The following is a 15759-nucleotide window of genomic DNA, read 5'->3' on the forward strand; positions in this document are numbered from 1 at the left end:
GATATTTGTAATGAGTTGTAGTGGTATTTTAATGCCAGATATGCTTAACCCAAAACTTTAGTAGGCAAAAGTTTGTCAAAGAGGGTCAAGTTTTCACAAATTAAATCATCAATGCAATGGAGATGATCTTGATTACAACAACATTTCAAACCCTAGTTTTTGGCCACCTGCCCAGATGAGCTTGTTTTAACAGAACACTTCACCATGTTCACATAATAGGCAACAGCCTCTCCAGAAAATGAGTCACTTGTTACTCATACACATACTTATTGATAAGCATGGTATAAGCACCGTATGCTGTCCAAGAGACTGTGAGAAACAACTGCAATGCCCACTTCTGTATCAGATTCAAAGTGGTCAGCAAATCCTAGCAAGATTGCTGTTCAGTGGTTAGGAGGTGGTTGGTTCGAGTCCCGCCTGAGGAAGCTGGTGACTGTCATCTCACAAGCACTCAAGCAGCACTGAGCATACACTGCTTAGTAAACTATATTAGTGGCAGGCAAATTGAAATTCACACCTCCTCAATGCAGAAAATCATCAAAGGTCCCATTTTTTTCGTTATTTTCAAATTTTAACCGTTTGTTTAGATAGCTCCAGTTTGAATGACTTTCAGGGAATATGCCTATATAGAACATCCCCAAAAACTTCACAGTTGTGGTACCTGGCTTCACTGTAGTGAAATCGCCACCTTTTATCTACTTTGGAAATTGACCAAAATGAACAAACCAAAAGAAACATGTATAACTAACAAAAGAAACTCTTTCCGGTCATGCTCACTCCTTTCATGAGGGGAGCTAAACAAGTCAAGTTGGCAGAGCAAGTCATACCAACACTATCATCAACTAAAATCCGCAACTCATCCAATTATCTCCACAACCCTAGCCCAGCCTAGGTCCGCCTAGTCCTGATATAAACCAAACCTGAAACTAATCCAAACAGTTTCTGACAGACTTGGGGAAACTCAACAATACTCAACACTTTAGACAGTGAGTGGCCCAATTCTAATCTTACCTTGACCCACATGTATTTATGCATGACATCTAGGCCAAACAGTTCCTGTGATGTAAAAGAACAAAACAATCTGATGATAAATTTCTCAGTTGAAGTGATGCTGAAATGATTGTGACATAACAAGAAAATGATTAACATATAAGATTTAAAGCTTTACATGGTGGAGCATCAGTATTGTTTCAGTTTGTGGTAACACCCAACTACTGTCGCTAAGTAGATATTTAGTTCCGATAAGAACTTGTCTTACTTATTATCAACTTTCCCTGAAAGTTCTAATAGAACAGTCTCCTGACGATGACAATAGCAGGCTAGTAGAAACGTTGAGACCAAAGACAAGGTTTTTTTGAACTTTAAGCAGGGCTGTTCTAAACTACTTAGCGAAAGTTGATACTAAGCGGGACAAGTTCTTATCAGAACTAAATATCTACTGAGCGACAGTACTTATTACCACATGGTGTTACCACAAACCAAAATGATTATTAAGATGTTTTACACTTCTATGATAATAAGCAAGTTTGGTATCTCAATGAGGTAGTCCAGGTCAAAGGTCTTCGCGATAAAATACATTAACGCTCATTCTATTTGCTATTAATGCGCGAGTGTCATACGACTGTCTCCTTGCGCATTTATGCACTTCAATGTGCATTCGATTATCCCGAAAGACTAGTGAACCATATCATTGTGCGCTTGCGCAGTTGAAATACCAAACAGACTGATCACACAGGGCTACCAAAATCAATCAAATAAAATTGGTGGGGTGGTTTTTTTTTTGGGGGGGGGGGAAATGGCTTTGCCATGAGACAAGATGACCCATGTCAACACATTGAACCAAGACCTGTTTTTGTTGCAATAAAGCTAAGTTATTCAAAAGACATTTACGAACATTTACCACCTAAAATTTCTCCATAAACTCACAAATTCTCTGTTTTTCCTAAAAATTCCAAAATCATATATTTTCTTCTGGAATTTTTCCCAGCATTTTCTTTTCATATTTTCACTGAAATTCAAGATTTCAATTAATTATCTCCAGCCACAGACACTTTCTTCATATGTCTACTTTTCAATTAATCTTTTTCCCATCCCAGAAAGAATATGAGAATGCCTTACCTTTCCCTGCTTAGGAATGGTATACAGGAGGAACTCAGCATCCAGTGACTTGCGTGGGAATGAAGGAAGTCTGATCAACTCATCATGCAAGAAAGTGATGTGTGAACTCATCTGAGTCAGGCAACGAGAAATAAAAAGTTGGCATTGACTGTTTTATGGATACTGCTAATCATGAGGCCATGGGCCACTGAAGGTGCTGCAGCCGATTTCATGAAACCTTTCGAAGTGGTTCAACTTTGCTTACGCCAACATTTATTGCATAAGTTGCACAACATTTCACGCTGCCGACATGTCACTTATGACACATCACGAAAGTCGGATAGTGCGTAAGTCCGCAACTTGCACAATAAATTATGGCGTAACTTGCACAATTATTTCAGGCGGTGTAACTTGTGGTGTAGCGAGTGAAAAATGACACATTTTACCAGCAAATCGGGACTGTAGTTAAGCCCGTTATTGCACAACTTAACAAGGTTGATACAAGACACTCAAAACTTTATGTTTGAAGTAAATGAATTTCTAGTTTACTGGAAACATTAGTTTTACAGTTGCCGAATGATTCCGAAGCAAGTCAGACAACAGAATTTTCAAAATGGCAGACTGAGGTGATCCAACAACTGTTTCACAAACAAACAAATTCACACACAAACAGCCGTCGTAAATGCTGTTTTTATCCTCGTCCAAGCTGTTTAAATTATTTAAAACATTGTGCAGCTACGCCAAGTTTCATGAAATCGATCGTAAGTTTATTGCGCAGCTGCACAACAAATTTGTTGCACAAGTCTTACGCATAGCACAAGCTGCACACTTTTTCGTGAAATCGGCTGCTGGCAACAAATAAGAGATTTATAATCAGAAACAAATTAAAGAGAACGAAGCAATCTCTTGATATTTCTCAGAACGGTGATAAGAGACTTTTACAGTACTTCACCATATTGATCATTCGACATACAAATGATACATGTACATATTTGATTAAGAGCAACAATGCAGATTTAGGCCTATACAATGCACAGATTTCTCAAATGTGATGCATAACCTGTAAGTATCAACTCCGCGGGAAGACAGTGCATTGTTGCTTTTTAGCAATGAGATAATGTCTTTTACTGAGTAACCTTGACAGCTGTAACACTTTTTATTTGACTCACCATTTGAGTGGGAGTACTCTTCAGTGTGGCCAGTGCAAAGTATACCCGACCCAGCTCCGCTATCTTCAATGTAAAAGCCTGTTGAAAAAGCAACTGTCTCTCTTTAGAACTCACTCATAAGTATAAACGGAAGGATTAAAATAGGTATCGCAACAAATAAATACATGTATGCATGAAATTTCCCGAAACTACAATGAACTTTTATCAAGTATCTCCTGGAGTGACCTTATTATGGCAATTGAGGGGGGAAATAAGATTAAACAATGAATTGATTAGAATGTTTGTTAGTATGAAAAAGGTTTCATATTGGTCTATAATGAAGATGCTTTTGATATCCAGATGAACAGGTCCAGTTCCCCAACCCTGCTCACTATCCATGAATACCAAAAGATTCTGCGCTAATGAAAAGAACATTTCACGGTTAACAAGGAAAATAAATCACCGCAGAGTGCTGTGGTCCAATGGTTGCGGTGTTCGACCCACGTTCCTAAAGGGGAACATGGTGCTTGTGTTCTTGGGTAAGACACTTTACTACAATTGCTGCTCTCCACCCAGAAGTATAAATGGGATAACTGTGAAGGTATAGATACGAGAATGCGCTGATCTGGGGCTGCTGCAAAAACTGGTCTCATGGCCTGATGAACAGGGGTAATAATTGTAAAGTGCTTTTAGACCTTTGGTATGAAGTGCTATATAAGCACCACATTATTATTATCCTGTAAAATGGTTCTGTGATCTGCCCACAATTCTGTGCTAATGACAATGACATACAAATCGGGCCCAGGTTCCATATATTGGCTGTAGCTCTCAGGAACGGACCTGTCTACCCAGTAAAGGCTGGCCCATACTCGGCGCTAAAGGGAATGCCAAATTTGTTGAATTGACCTAATTTTTCATGCTGTATATTAGCAAAAGTTGAAAGCATATCATCAACTACGGCAAATTTCACTGCGAAAGATTTAGAATGTCAAATTCACTTTGCAATTTCACATGAAGTATGAACCTTCTTTTGGTAGAGATTATGGCGCCACTTTGAAACAAAGACAAATGGCACATAAATATTCCACAATATATCCTTTTTCAATCCAATCATACAGGATTGAATAAATTGACCAAAAAGAGGATGAAAATCAGCAATTTAGCACACATTTCACACTGATGCACTGTGAGCTATACACGCAGAGAACATACAATTCACATATGAAGCGATTCATACGACGTCACCAGACTACACGAACCATACCTGTACTCTTACATAATTAATTAATTGACATGAATAATTAATTTGTGTCCACTACTGACCTGTTGTTGAAGTTGTTCCAGTCCCTCCATCTGGTCTAATTTCTTGAGTATGAGTTCAGGACACTGAGAGCGTTTATATGCATAGAAATCCCTCACGTAGGATTTCACATCCAGCATCTGGTCTGAAGGACAAAATGCACAATCAAGAATGCAGCTTCAAAAAAGATGCTGCGGGGACAATCAACTGCTGCGGGTTTTTTTTTTGGGGGGGGGGTTTGTGACTTGGCTTAAGTCTTATGTATAATTTGCAGTTTTGCCATGATAATGCCTGGTCAAGCAGCTGTTTTAATTGTGCATGCTACAGCATTGAGATATAGCTCCATGGCTACATGTACGTATACATGTACATGATGTACATGTACTTGCTCTACATAACCACCCCACCCCCCTGTTGAAAACGGTCCTCTGTAGTAAGTTTGTGTGCTTAGTCTATAGAAGAGTGTCACACAGACAAAGGAAAACGCAAAGCATTGTCCAAAGGAGTATAGTAAAACAAGAGTGTATGTACATGTACATCACACAGGAACTTGTAAGGGCAAGACCTCAAGATAAACTACATGCTCATCAAGCAAGAACCCTTGGTTTGCGTGCAGTGCTGCACACAAGACCTTGTGCCAGAGCTAGCTAAACATCCTGTGTGGCAAATTCAAATTTAGTCAGTTGGATCACAGAAAAAGGACTTGTACACTGTGCTGTAAGGATATGGTCTTGAATTGGAAGAACAGAAATTGTACATGGAGGTACATGTGTGGATTGTGTATGACCAAATCCATGTACACCATACATGTACGACTGCTATGTAGTTGAACAATAAAACAGATGGTGAGTATAGTTTACATTAAAGCTTTGTTGTATAGAGAACATAGTAAAATGCAATCTAATTCCTGAGACTCCAAGCTTCTTATTTCTGCATATGTCTTTGCCAATTCCCCCACTCCCCCCCCCCCCCCCCCCCCAGGTTGTAAAAATATTGTGTCCCACAATATCACTGTGGTGAGTTATTTTTTAATCCCTACTGTAGTAGTTCGTTTTTTATTCGACGAAGTGGTGCAAGCGTTGACATGATGCACACGCACGTGGTTGCTATAATTCATTGGATCAGTGCGCGACATCACGTAGCTGCAATCGGCTCAGTGAGAACGTGTCTCAGACGCTGAATTCTGGCCTAATTCAAAACATAATTCGGCAGCATTTGATTTGAAATCAAGATCCTAGAATGTTGTTTTTCGCGGAATATACAGCTGAAGCTGAGCTGAACCTTCATCAGGTTAGTTGTTCAGCACCCTTCTATAGAATTCTAGGGCACGTTTGTTGAGCACGTTTGTTGCTTCAAACGAACAAAATGCACAAATTACAAATGATGGACTGTACCTTTAAAGTAGAGTTATAATAATTCTGCGGAATTCCATGCTGCTTATTATTATTTTTGATTATCACACACAAAACAAAACCCCTTCAATGAACCACAGTATACAAAAATTCCCAGAGCATGTTTGGATAGACCACTGCACTGCAGAAAATTCAAATTCAAACGACTGACTCTGCCAATCTGTAGAACTGTGTGTCAACGGGGCATGGCCCAAGCAATGCCTGTCAGCGAGATGATATTAATTAGTGCAATTAATGTCAATTCATTAGCATATTTTCTAACTGTGTTAAACTGTGCATTAATGTACAAGATGCATTTGAAATGCCTTTTCACCATCACGTGGCAGATAATATATTTCCTGTTTACCAAAGGCGCCCGCAATATTCACGCACAGGCTAAATACGCATGCAGAGCAGGTTGTCGCACGGGCTACCCGTGTGACAGTCTAATACACATGGGCTTTACAAAGCAATCGTGGAACTGTTGCACAGGTGAAGCACGCATGCGCGAACATTGCACACGTAAATGATTAGTGTTTTCCCAAGCTCAATGTTGCCGAATTAGAGAATATTGTGGACAATAAAGATGCCTGACCTGTACTAAAGAAAACGTTGTCCACAAACAATTGTATTTACAACCGTAGTTACTGTATTGCAAACGAACTGAACTTTTCGGAGGTTGAGCAATATTATTCTTCTGGTGAGCTAGACAAGTTTCTCGTATGACTTTTTGCCCGCGTGGTGCATACTGCGGAAAATTTGGCAACTGAATAAAAATATATTTATGAGGTATATAGTAAAACAATTATTATAACATGGTTTATTTTGAGTGGACAGTCTGTATTAGCTCCCTCAGTATTGGAAGTTGACAAACTAGTTCCCGAGGTGAAACTTCCCATACCTCGGGGAGCGAATATCCACTGTCCACCCTCAAACCGTGTTATAATTGTATATTAGCTTAGCCTTCATGTCCTTAACAGCAATACTGACCTTGCTGTAGACAATGTTCACGAATAAAAACTACTTTTTGTAAGTAAACGCAAAATTCATCCAATTTCAAGAGTCACAACTAAAATGTAATTAAAATGTGCATTACACTTTATGCATACTTGCTCCTATGGTGGGAGATGATGCAACCTAGCTATATCCAGAGTTGTTTTCTTCAGTCAGTGTCAGTCGTGAGTTCCTGTCAAGAGTCTTGAGTCTTGGGGCAAAGTGTTTGGACATGAGATTGGAGTTACAAGTCTTGAGTCAGTCTCAATTCTTGTCAGGCCCAATACTTGTCAGGCCCAATACTTGTCAAGACCAGACATGATCTCTACCTCTTTTTTGAACATGTGGGGCCCTAAAAAGGGCCGGGTTTTTTGGTGGTGCCTAGAGTGGCAGATTCATTTGTAGCTTGGTGGTGGTGTAGCACAGAGATTCTTGTTGGTGGTGCTTTGACCAGCACAGATGTTCTTGTTGCTTGCCTTGACCAGCACAGATGTCCTGGTTGCTTGCCTTGACCAGCACAGATGTCCTGGTTGCTTGCCTTGACCAGCACAGATGTCCTCGTTGCTTGTCTTGACCAGCACAGATGTTCTTGTTGCTTGCCTTGACTATCACAGATGTCCTTGTCGCTTGTTTTGACTAGCACATAAGTTGCTTGCCTTGACTAGCACAAATGTTCTTGCTGCTTGCCTTGACTAGCACAAATGTTCTTGCTGCTTGCCTTGACTACAATGACTAGCACAGACACTCTTGTTGCTTGCTTTGACCAACACCAATGTTCTTCTTGCTTGCCTTGACTAGCTCATATGTTCTTGTCGCTTGTTTTGACTAGCACATGTTGCTTGCCTTGAGTAGCACTGTTGTTCTTTTTGCTTGCCTTGACTAACACAGACATGTTTGTGGCTTCATTTGACTAGCACAGACCTTCTTGTTGCTGACTTCATTTTCGCATTGATACTTAAGTCCACTGAGGCAGATATCCCTTAATTCTTAAATGGGGTCAATAATCATTAACATTTTCGCAATGAACTCATTGTTTTCTTCTGGAGTGCCTTTCACCATGTCCACATGTACTCTCCATGTACTCTTCATCACTTTTCACTAAGTCCACAATCATTCTCTTTGGGGACAAGTTGCAATAGCTAATTTTTCACTCTCATTCACACAAACAGGGATGGACCTAGCCAAAAGCGCGAGCTTTTTTTCCGACCTTCTCAAACCGTGAGGGCAGATTTTAACACCCCCCTCCCAGATCTCTGCTGTCCCATGAAACTTGGCATGCAATAAAAACATTCATTTAAGTGTGTGAAGTTACACTTCAGTTTAAGAAACGGTTCTTTGTAATGGTCGTTGAGTTTTCACAGTTCACACTCTTAATTCTGCCTGCTTGTGTATGGTGCATTAAGAGATATAGGAAAAGTTCAATTTTGTGGCCGAGCAATCTTGGAAGAGTGGACATTTCGCGGGAACGGCAGATCCGATTTTCATAACATTGGAGTAAAAATGATCGTAAGACATTAGCAGATAAAATTCTGCTTGGCACAATGAAAAAATACACTGTGTAGCAATGCACGTACATGTACATGAATTGTTGGGACGAAGGCCTTATGTACACTGTAACAAATTTTGTATCAACAGATTTTTGATATGGACATAGAAAATTCACAGATTTTTTCCAACACAGGTAGTGTTTTTCAAAAAAGGGATTAGTGCACACAATTCCAGCTTACATAAATTCTTTAAATTAAGATGTTTAAATAACCCAATACAACATTAAAACACAGAAATAAAACTTAAAAGAGCTTGGATGATAGAGTGCTAATGCAAATAAATGTTGAAATTAAACATATTAAACAAAGCTGATACAAATCAAGCAGCACAAAAACCATGACATTTTATGACATGCCCCCCATCATGTGATAAAAAGTCATGACCCGGTGCTGTTACACACAATGCACTCTACATACTACGTATGTACATTTAATAAACAATGCACTCAATCTCCAAGCTCTTCGCCTTGTGGAACTGTGTGCAAGTCATCCGTTTTTCTACTCGTAATTAATATTGATGAAAACTGGATTAATTAATGTCGCCAATTTGATAACATATACATTTGTACACACTTACATACATGTGTGTGTGCTTGCACTGCATCTATATGCAAGGTCCATGCAATTTTAGAAAAGCGTTTTTAATACAGTGACTTTCAGTGTAAAGACGAACGCTGTAAATACAGTGAACAGAAGGCCTTGCTCCCTACTATGCATTACGTACGTCGACAACGTGCCCAAAGAATGGGACTGGCGCTCCTTTAGTTTGTCCATGCAACTTACAACAAAGCAAAGGCACTCTCACACAAATACTCACATACTCACACGAATCTGACATGTCGCTTTTGATAATCTTCAAACAGGGGCTCTGCCAGGACCTCACAATTCCAATCATCATCCTCATCACCTTCACCATCCTCTCCCACTGGTTCATATTCTACATTACACAGTCCGCCCTCTGCCTCACCCACAACTCTCCCTCTGTACCATACATTCTCACCATTCTCATCCAACCACAAATACTCTATCTCCCGTCCTATCACTTCAGTCACAGTCACTTCAATCTCTTTCAAATGCCCGCTCTCCCAATCCTGTAACAATCGGTCATTTGTATACTCGTACAATACCTCATTCCCATCATACCTGAAAATATACTTCCCCTGTTGCTTCTTCACTATCACACAAACGTTCTGCTCAGTCAGTCCCTCTGTCTCAGTACGGTGCACTAACAACCTCCCAATCAACTCATCTACATCCGAGCTTACTCTTGCACGCTTTGATGTTGTTGGCCCATCTTCCTCCGTTTCTGTTTCAATGACTGCACTCTCTTCAGCCTGTCCAACCCCTTTCAATAATTCTCTCATTTGTTTCACACTCACAGCCTTGCCCCTGCTTGACAAAAGACCCTTCTTGGCACCTTTCTCTCTTTGTTCTCTTCTTGCCTTCTGCTCCTTTTTTTCTTTCATCATTTTCTCTTTTTCTTCAAACCACCTCTGTCTTCTTTCAGCCAATTCCCTCCTTTGTTCCTTCACCGAGTCACTTGCCACTTTCATCATTTTTTTCTTCATTTCTGCCTCCAGTGAGTCTCTCCATTCACTAGTCTGATTTCTCCTGCACATTATGATGCCCTCAATCGCATATTCAGTTGCTCTTGGCTTTTCTCGCAGAAGCCTGTCGAACATCCCAAAATCTCTTTCAGCACCAACATTCGTCCTAGGTACACTCACCGTCTCACTCAAGGCCTCTGTACTCATCTCACTGTGCTCCCCACCACTCAACTGACTCTCCAACATCCTTTCTCCTAACTTATGAAATGCTTTGAACATACACTGCAACACATCCTTGCAGGCCCCATCATTTGCACACGGCTTTACCAAACTGTCAAAGACTTCATTCATTTCAATGGGCACATCATCATACATCTTCACCTCTCCCTGCACAACCTCGCTTGCATCTCGACTCCAATTCTCAAAGCAATTCATCATCCGTTCATACCTTTCACTCATGTCACTCATATGCTCCTTCACATTTAGCACCTTCCACAGAGGACCAGTCACTATCTTATCCATCAGACCCAACGCTCTCACACCTGTCCGATACTCGTCCACTTTGAGATCCTCATACACAGCTCTCATTAACTCATTCTCATCCTTCACTCTCTCAAAAAATTCGAGGAGATGGGGATACAGGAAGTACACTCCCGCACCATTATGAAACAAGATATTAAATCGATTGCCTCTAAACGGTGCGAGGTGTACATCACATATCCCCTTCTCGCTCTTCAAAAACACACGAAATCCCACAGGTTTTCCCGACTTCTCACACGCTCTATCCTGCACACTCTTGCACAAGGTTCGCACTAACCGCACCGTCCCACATCCACCTTCGACCGCTCCAGGCAGACTCATACTACCAACCTTTTTCTCGCCAAGCACATCTTTCTCCCACACCTTTAAGCACGCTCCTGCTTGGTTGGCTAAACCAACAACAAAATGCATACCACAAAAGAAGTTGTTCATCCTTTTCACACTTTTTTGTTCCTCCAAGCTCATTCCAGCCCATCCCTCCACAACCTTTGGCAACACAGTCGTTCTGTACTCCTTCAACATCACATTGAATTTCTTTTCAACAGCGTGACGATCGCTCATAGTATTCTTAACCGCTGCAACAATTTCATTCACAGTCTCACTACCTCCTTCACTCATTTTTGCAATATCCTTCACTACTTCTTGGAAACCATTCAATGTATGCGCTGCACTACCTGATACCATCGGTCGAAGCCCGAGCGTAAGCATCTGTCCAGATGCAAGTGATACATCATAAGTCCCGTAGTGGTAGCCCCACTTCGTTGTTCCATCTGTGCACAGTGTAGCAGAGCTACCACTTCCAGTAATTGCAGATGCACACTGCATCTGGGCCAACGCCCGGGCTTCCAGGAGCATCGTGCTTGCGAAACTACGCTTGGGCAATCTCTTCACATCCTTTGCACTCAACTTCTTTAGCACAATTCTCACAATCTTTTCCACATTATTTGCTCCCACATTCATTGTCATCAAGTCTTGATACACCTCTCTCACACAATCCACAAACTTCCCTCCCTTGAATGTACATATCTCCTCATCCTTCTCTAATTCCTCTACACGCTCCTGCACTCTCTCTTCAAAACTTTCTTCAAGCTCCATCTTCTCATACATCACCTCTCCATATGCCCGCTTTATCTCCTTTGCCTCCTTTTTAGCATCACGCACTTTTCCAGCCAAAACCTCAACCGTGTCAACCTTCTTCTTCAACTCCGATATTTTTTTCTGTGCTTTCACTTTCTTCTTCTTCTCTTTCTGCAGTGCTTCTTCTAGTCTAACATTCTTACCTTTCAGTGTCTCACACACATCCCCCAGCTCTTTCCTCACACTCTCTTCTCTTGCCTTTACTATTTCATCCATTTTAGTCAAATTCCTTTCGTTGTTAAAACACTTTGCCTGGAGCTCTTTTATCTGTCTATTCATCTGCAACATTTTCAGCATTCTCCTCTGCTCTTTTCTTTTAAAATTCTTAATCAATGCATTCCTCTTCTTTCTTCTCATTTTCAATTTCTTCATCTCCTTTTCCACTTGTTCTTTGTCTCTCACTGCTTCCTCATATTTTGCATTCAGTTCTCTATTGCTTGCATGCATTTCACACATCGCTTCTCTCATTGTATTCTTCTCCCTCTCATTCTCTCTTTCAACTTCAGCAAATCTTCTTTTCAGCTTCTCAACTTCACTCTTTCTCACATATCGTTCTGCTTCCAGTCTAACACCACTCGGGCCAGGCTCTTCCACATCGGTACTTACTGCTTCGGGCTGCACTTGCACCCCAACAAAGTCCTTCTTCAGCAACACGCAGACAGCATCATCCTTACCTTCCCTCTTACGTGCTTTCTGGCATTTTTTGTACGAGTTCTCAAGTCGATTGATCTTCATTGCAAATCCTTTCACTGGACCCTCATACCGGAAAAAATTCATTACTACATCTCGCACTTTCTCAACTTTCATCATCTTTCCGGCCTTCACATCTGTGCATTCTTTCCAAACATACCAAACAAATCCATTTTTCAGCATCTTACATTCCTTTTTCACTTCTTCACTCCAAGTCTCTCCCTCGCCCTTCGCGTACAGCTTCACCGCCTCCTCATCCAATCCAACATCCACACAAAAATCATGAAAACTCTTCATCACTCCCAAAGAAAACAAAGTCCACAAACCAAACAGAAATAAAAACCTTCAAATTCAATGGTAAAAATTGAAATTTAAAAAAGCGGGAAAAACACTGCCCAGTTGCCTTACGCTTTTTCCAGATCACAGTCAGTCACACGATGTACATGTACAGCAGGCCTACGGCTACGTTCGGCCTAAAATTACAACTCCTAAATCGGATTTTTAGTTTGGAATTTTGTTTTTCCTTTTTTGGTAATTGACTGAAACGGACAATATGAATTTAGCTTAACTTGGTGACGGTAACCTTCAGAAAATACGCACAAAAAGAAGCTCGAAAACGTCAGCGTCAGCTAGCTGAATCAAAGCAAGCGTAGCTAGATGTACGTGTAGTCTGGCCCCGCTCCATTTATTTACTGTGCGACGTGCGTTCGCGAACTAGCGAGGCGAATCACAGACTGAATCATCGGGTCAACTCCGGTCCGTAACCAACTCGGTCGGTGTCAACCCGGTCCTAAGTCAACTCGGTCTCTATGGAGATATGTACGCCAACTCGGTCTCTATGGAGATATGTACGCTTTGCGAGAACGGTCATGGGTCTAGCACCATTGAAAACAGTGTAAAATCATTGCAGCATAGTCCATCATTTGCAGCTATCCAAAAAGTGACAGACGTAATTATTGTTGAAAAACATACTTGGTTGAAAGATAGTAAGGGGACTTAACTCCCTGTGAAATTATTCTTTCTGGCATGATGTCATTTTGAAGAAATCAACGAAAGAAGGCCGTTCCTATGGTCACGTGTCTCGGACCCTGAATTCAGGCCCAATTCGTACTAAACATGATTCAGCAACTTTTGATTTGAATTGAGATCCTATAGAATGCTGTTTTTCTCGAAATATACAGCTGAAGCTGAGCTGAAACTTCATCAGGTTAGTTGCTCAGCACCCTTCTTTAGATTTGTAGCATGTTTAGCTGCTTTAAACGAACAAAATGCACAATTACAAATGATGGAATATACCTTTAAAGTTCAGGGCCAAAATACATTCAAGCCAACATCAATTAAATTATTGTCTTGTCTTTTTTCTCTTCATTTCTTTCAATTTAAGGTAGGTAAGCCAGTTACATTTTTGAATATTCACACCCAAACAAAATCATGTCCCGAAAAGTGATCCCAAGCCTGCAATGAAGCCATTTTACAAGTGGCATCCTTTCACAGGCAAGGCCCATTTTTTATCCGTATGAATTTCATCAAGCCTGCCCTCGAATGGATCATGGAAGCCCCCAAAACGGAGTTGATCCTTGGGGATATTTACGACAATTCCACCGTTTTTAAAGCCAAACGGTGTCCGTTTTCAAAAAGATGTTTTTGGGGCACTTTTTATGCCAATGACCTCGCGTAGAAATTCTCAATTGAATTAGTTCAGTTCACCCTCATGATCGTGAGTCGGACTGGTCGGACCGGTGTCGTGCCAAAAACCGTCCGGTGCCAAATAGTGTCCGCTAATTAGCACTGTCCGATTCCCCCTGCCAAATACTGTCCAATTTTTCCTGCCAAATACTGTCCGATCCCCCTGCTAAATATTGTCCGATTTTCCTGCCAAATAATGTCCGATTTTTCCTGCTAAATACTGTCCGATTCCCCCTGCCGATATTGTCTGATTCCCCTGCCACTGAATATTTTGTGTCCGATTTTCCTGCAACTGTCCGATTTTCCTGCAAAATACTGTCCGATTTTTCCTGCCAAATACCGTCCGATCCCCCCCCCCCCCTGCCAAATAGTGTCCGATATTCCTGCCAAACGCTGTCCGATTTTTCCTGCCAACAAATATTGTCCGATTCCCCCTTGCAAAATACTGTCCGATTTTTCCTGCAAAATACTGTCCGATTTTCCAGCTTAATACTGTCCGGCAGGCCGTACGTGCGTGCGACCTTGTTCTCAGTCGCTCGATCGACAGCGCCCGGACACTATTGGCACCGGTGTCACGGTCTCACTTCTCCGGCATGCTAGCTTCTCCGCAGAGGGAAATTTCGTCTCAACACGCATGCGCAAATTGGCAGTAGTGTACATTTCGCCAACTTTATTTGTGTGCTGAGTTCTTTGGGGTTGTACTGGCGAACGTGATATTTGTATGTACAAATGTATACATTACAAGGTACCAGTCGAATCCAGAATTTAATGTAAAAACGTGAATGTAAAAACGTGAAGGATACACATTTATTTTAAATCATTGGTTGCAAAAATAAAGACAACCACGAACGAGCAAGGAACACACCTTGCACAGACAAAGGAGTTCGTTCTTAATTACTCTTCCATGAACACACACACACGACGCTGGAAACACAAATCAGAGTAATTGCGCAAGACCATGGAATGACCCAGGGAATGACCATACTCCTCTCAAGCTTGACCCACAGGAAGTGTTACATAACACATTCTTGGGTGTCCCTCACTGTGTTATGGACTTGGTAGACTCCATAACACAGCCCGAGGAAAAGTAAGCACAGCGGACACATGAGCATGTATCGTGCTTATGTAACGTGCACTGTAACGTGATCAATTATCCGCCGCATTCACCCGGAGAATCCAGCACGCCGGAGAAGTGAGACCGTGACACCTGTCACTTGTATTGCGTGCCAAATAGTGTCTGGCGCCTACTGCGCATGCTCAGCGGACACTATTTGGCACCGGACGGTTTTTAGCACGACACCGGACCGGACCGGCCGCGCCGGCGCGGCATGAACCTTTGGCGGCCGGCAGTGGGCACGCGTACAGGCCGGCGGGCGGGCGCCCCGTGAAATCTCACGCTGCAGTAAACTGCAAAATGCTCAGTAAACTGCAAAATGCGGCAACAATCTCGATCACATATTTATACGTTTTCTTTCGTTCTTATTTGTATAAAATAAAGCAATAAAGAAAGCAGTGCCCATTAATTAAAAACAAGAGGTCACAAGGGCAGGTTTTTCGTATAAATATGTATCTCGGGAAACTTCAGGCAGCTGAGGATGAAATGAACATTTGGAAGGATTTCCGCTACAACTACAAAAATGCAAAATTTTGCCGATCATTTAAAAAAAATAAGGTTTGAACATT

At 41.5% G+C, this 15759-nt stretch overlaps 2 protein-coding genes across 7 annotated transcripts in view; both read right to left on the minus strand.

Annotated features, from left to right (window-relative positions):
• Nucleotides 1–15759, minus strand: part of LOC119723858 (protein unc-80 homolog) — a 155163-nt gene that overhangs the window by 31335 nt on the left and 108069 nt on the right. For all 6 annotated transcript variants that reach the window (XM_038194738.1, XM_038194735.1, XM_038194736.1 and 3 more), the window contains 4 exons: nucleotides 4569–4690; nucleotides 3267–3344; nucleotides 2119–2229; nucleotides 1012–1056 (listed from right to left, as the gene is read on the minus strand). In XM_038194738.1, coding sequence (XP_038050666.1) covers nucleotides 1012–1056; nucleotides 2119–2229; nucleotides 3267–3344; nucleotides 4569–4690 — 356 coding nt within the window. The remainder of the gene's footprint in view (nucleotides 1–1011; nucleotides 1057–2118; nucleotides 2230–3266; nucleotides 3345–4568; nucleotides 4691–15759) is intronic.
• Nucleotides 8606–13169, minus strand: LOC119723859. Its single transcript, XM_038194740.1, has one exon. It carries the CDS (start codon nucleotides 12685–12687, stop codon nucleotides 9298–9300), a length of 3390 nt encoding a protein of 1129 aa, XP_038050668.1. The 5' UTR covers nucleotides 12688–13169; the 3' UTR covers nucleotides 8606–9297.

Source organism: Patiria miniata, unplaced genomic scaffold (assembly GCF_015706575.1).
Source record: "Patiria miniata isolate m_02_andy unplaced genomic scaffold, ASM1570657v1 HiC_scaffold_17, whole genome shotgun sequence".
Classification (NCBI taxonomy): domain Eukaryota; kingdom Metazoa; phylum Echinodermata; class Asteroidea; order Valvatida; family Asterinidae; genus Patiria; species Patiria miniata.

Excerpts from the sequence above, each read along its gene's own strand:
- LOC119723859 (XM_038194740.1), bottom strand. The coding sequence starts at position 12,687 with ATGAAGAGTTTTCATGATTTTTGTGTGGATGTTGGATTGGATGAGGAG.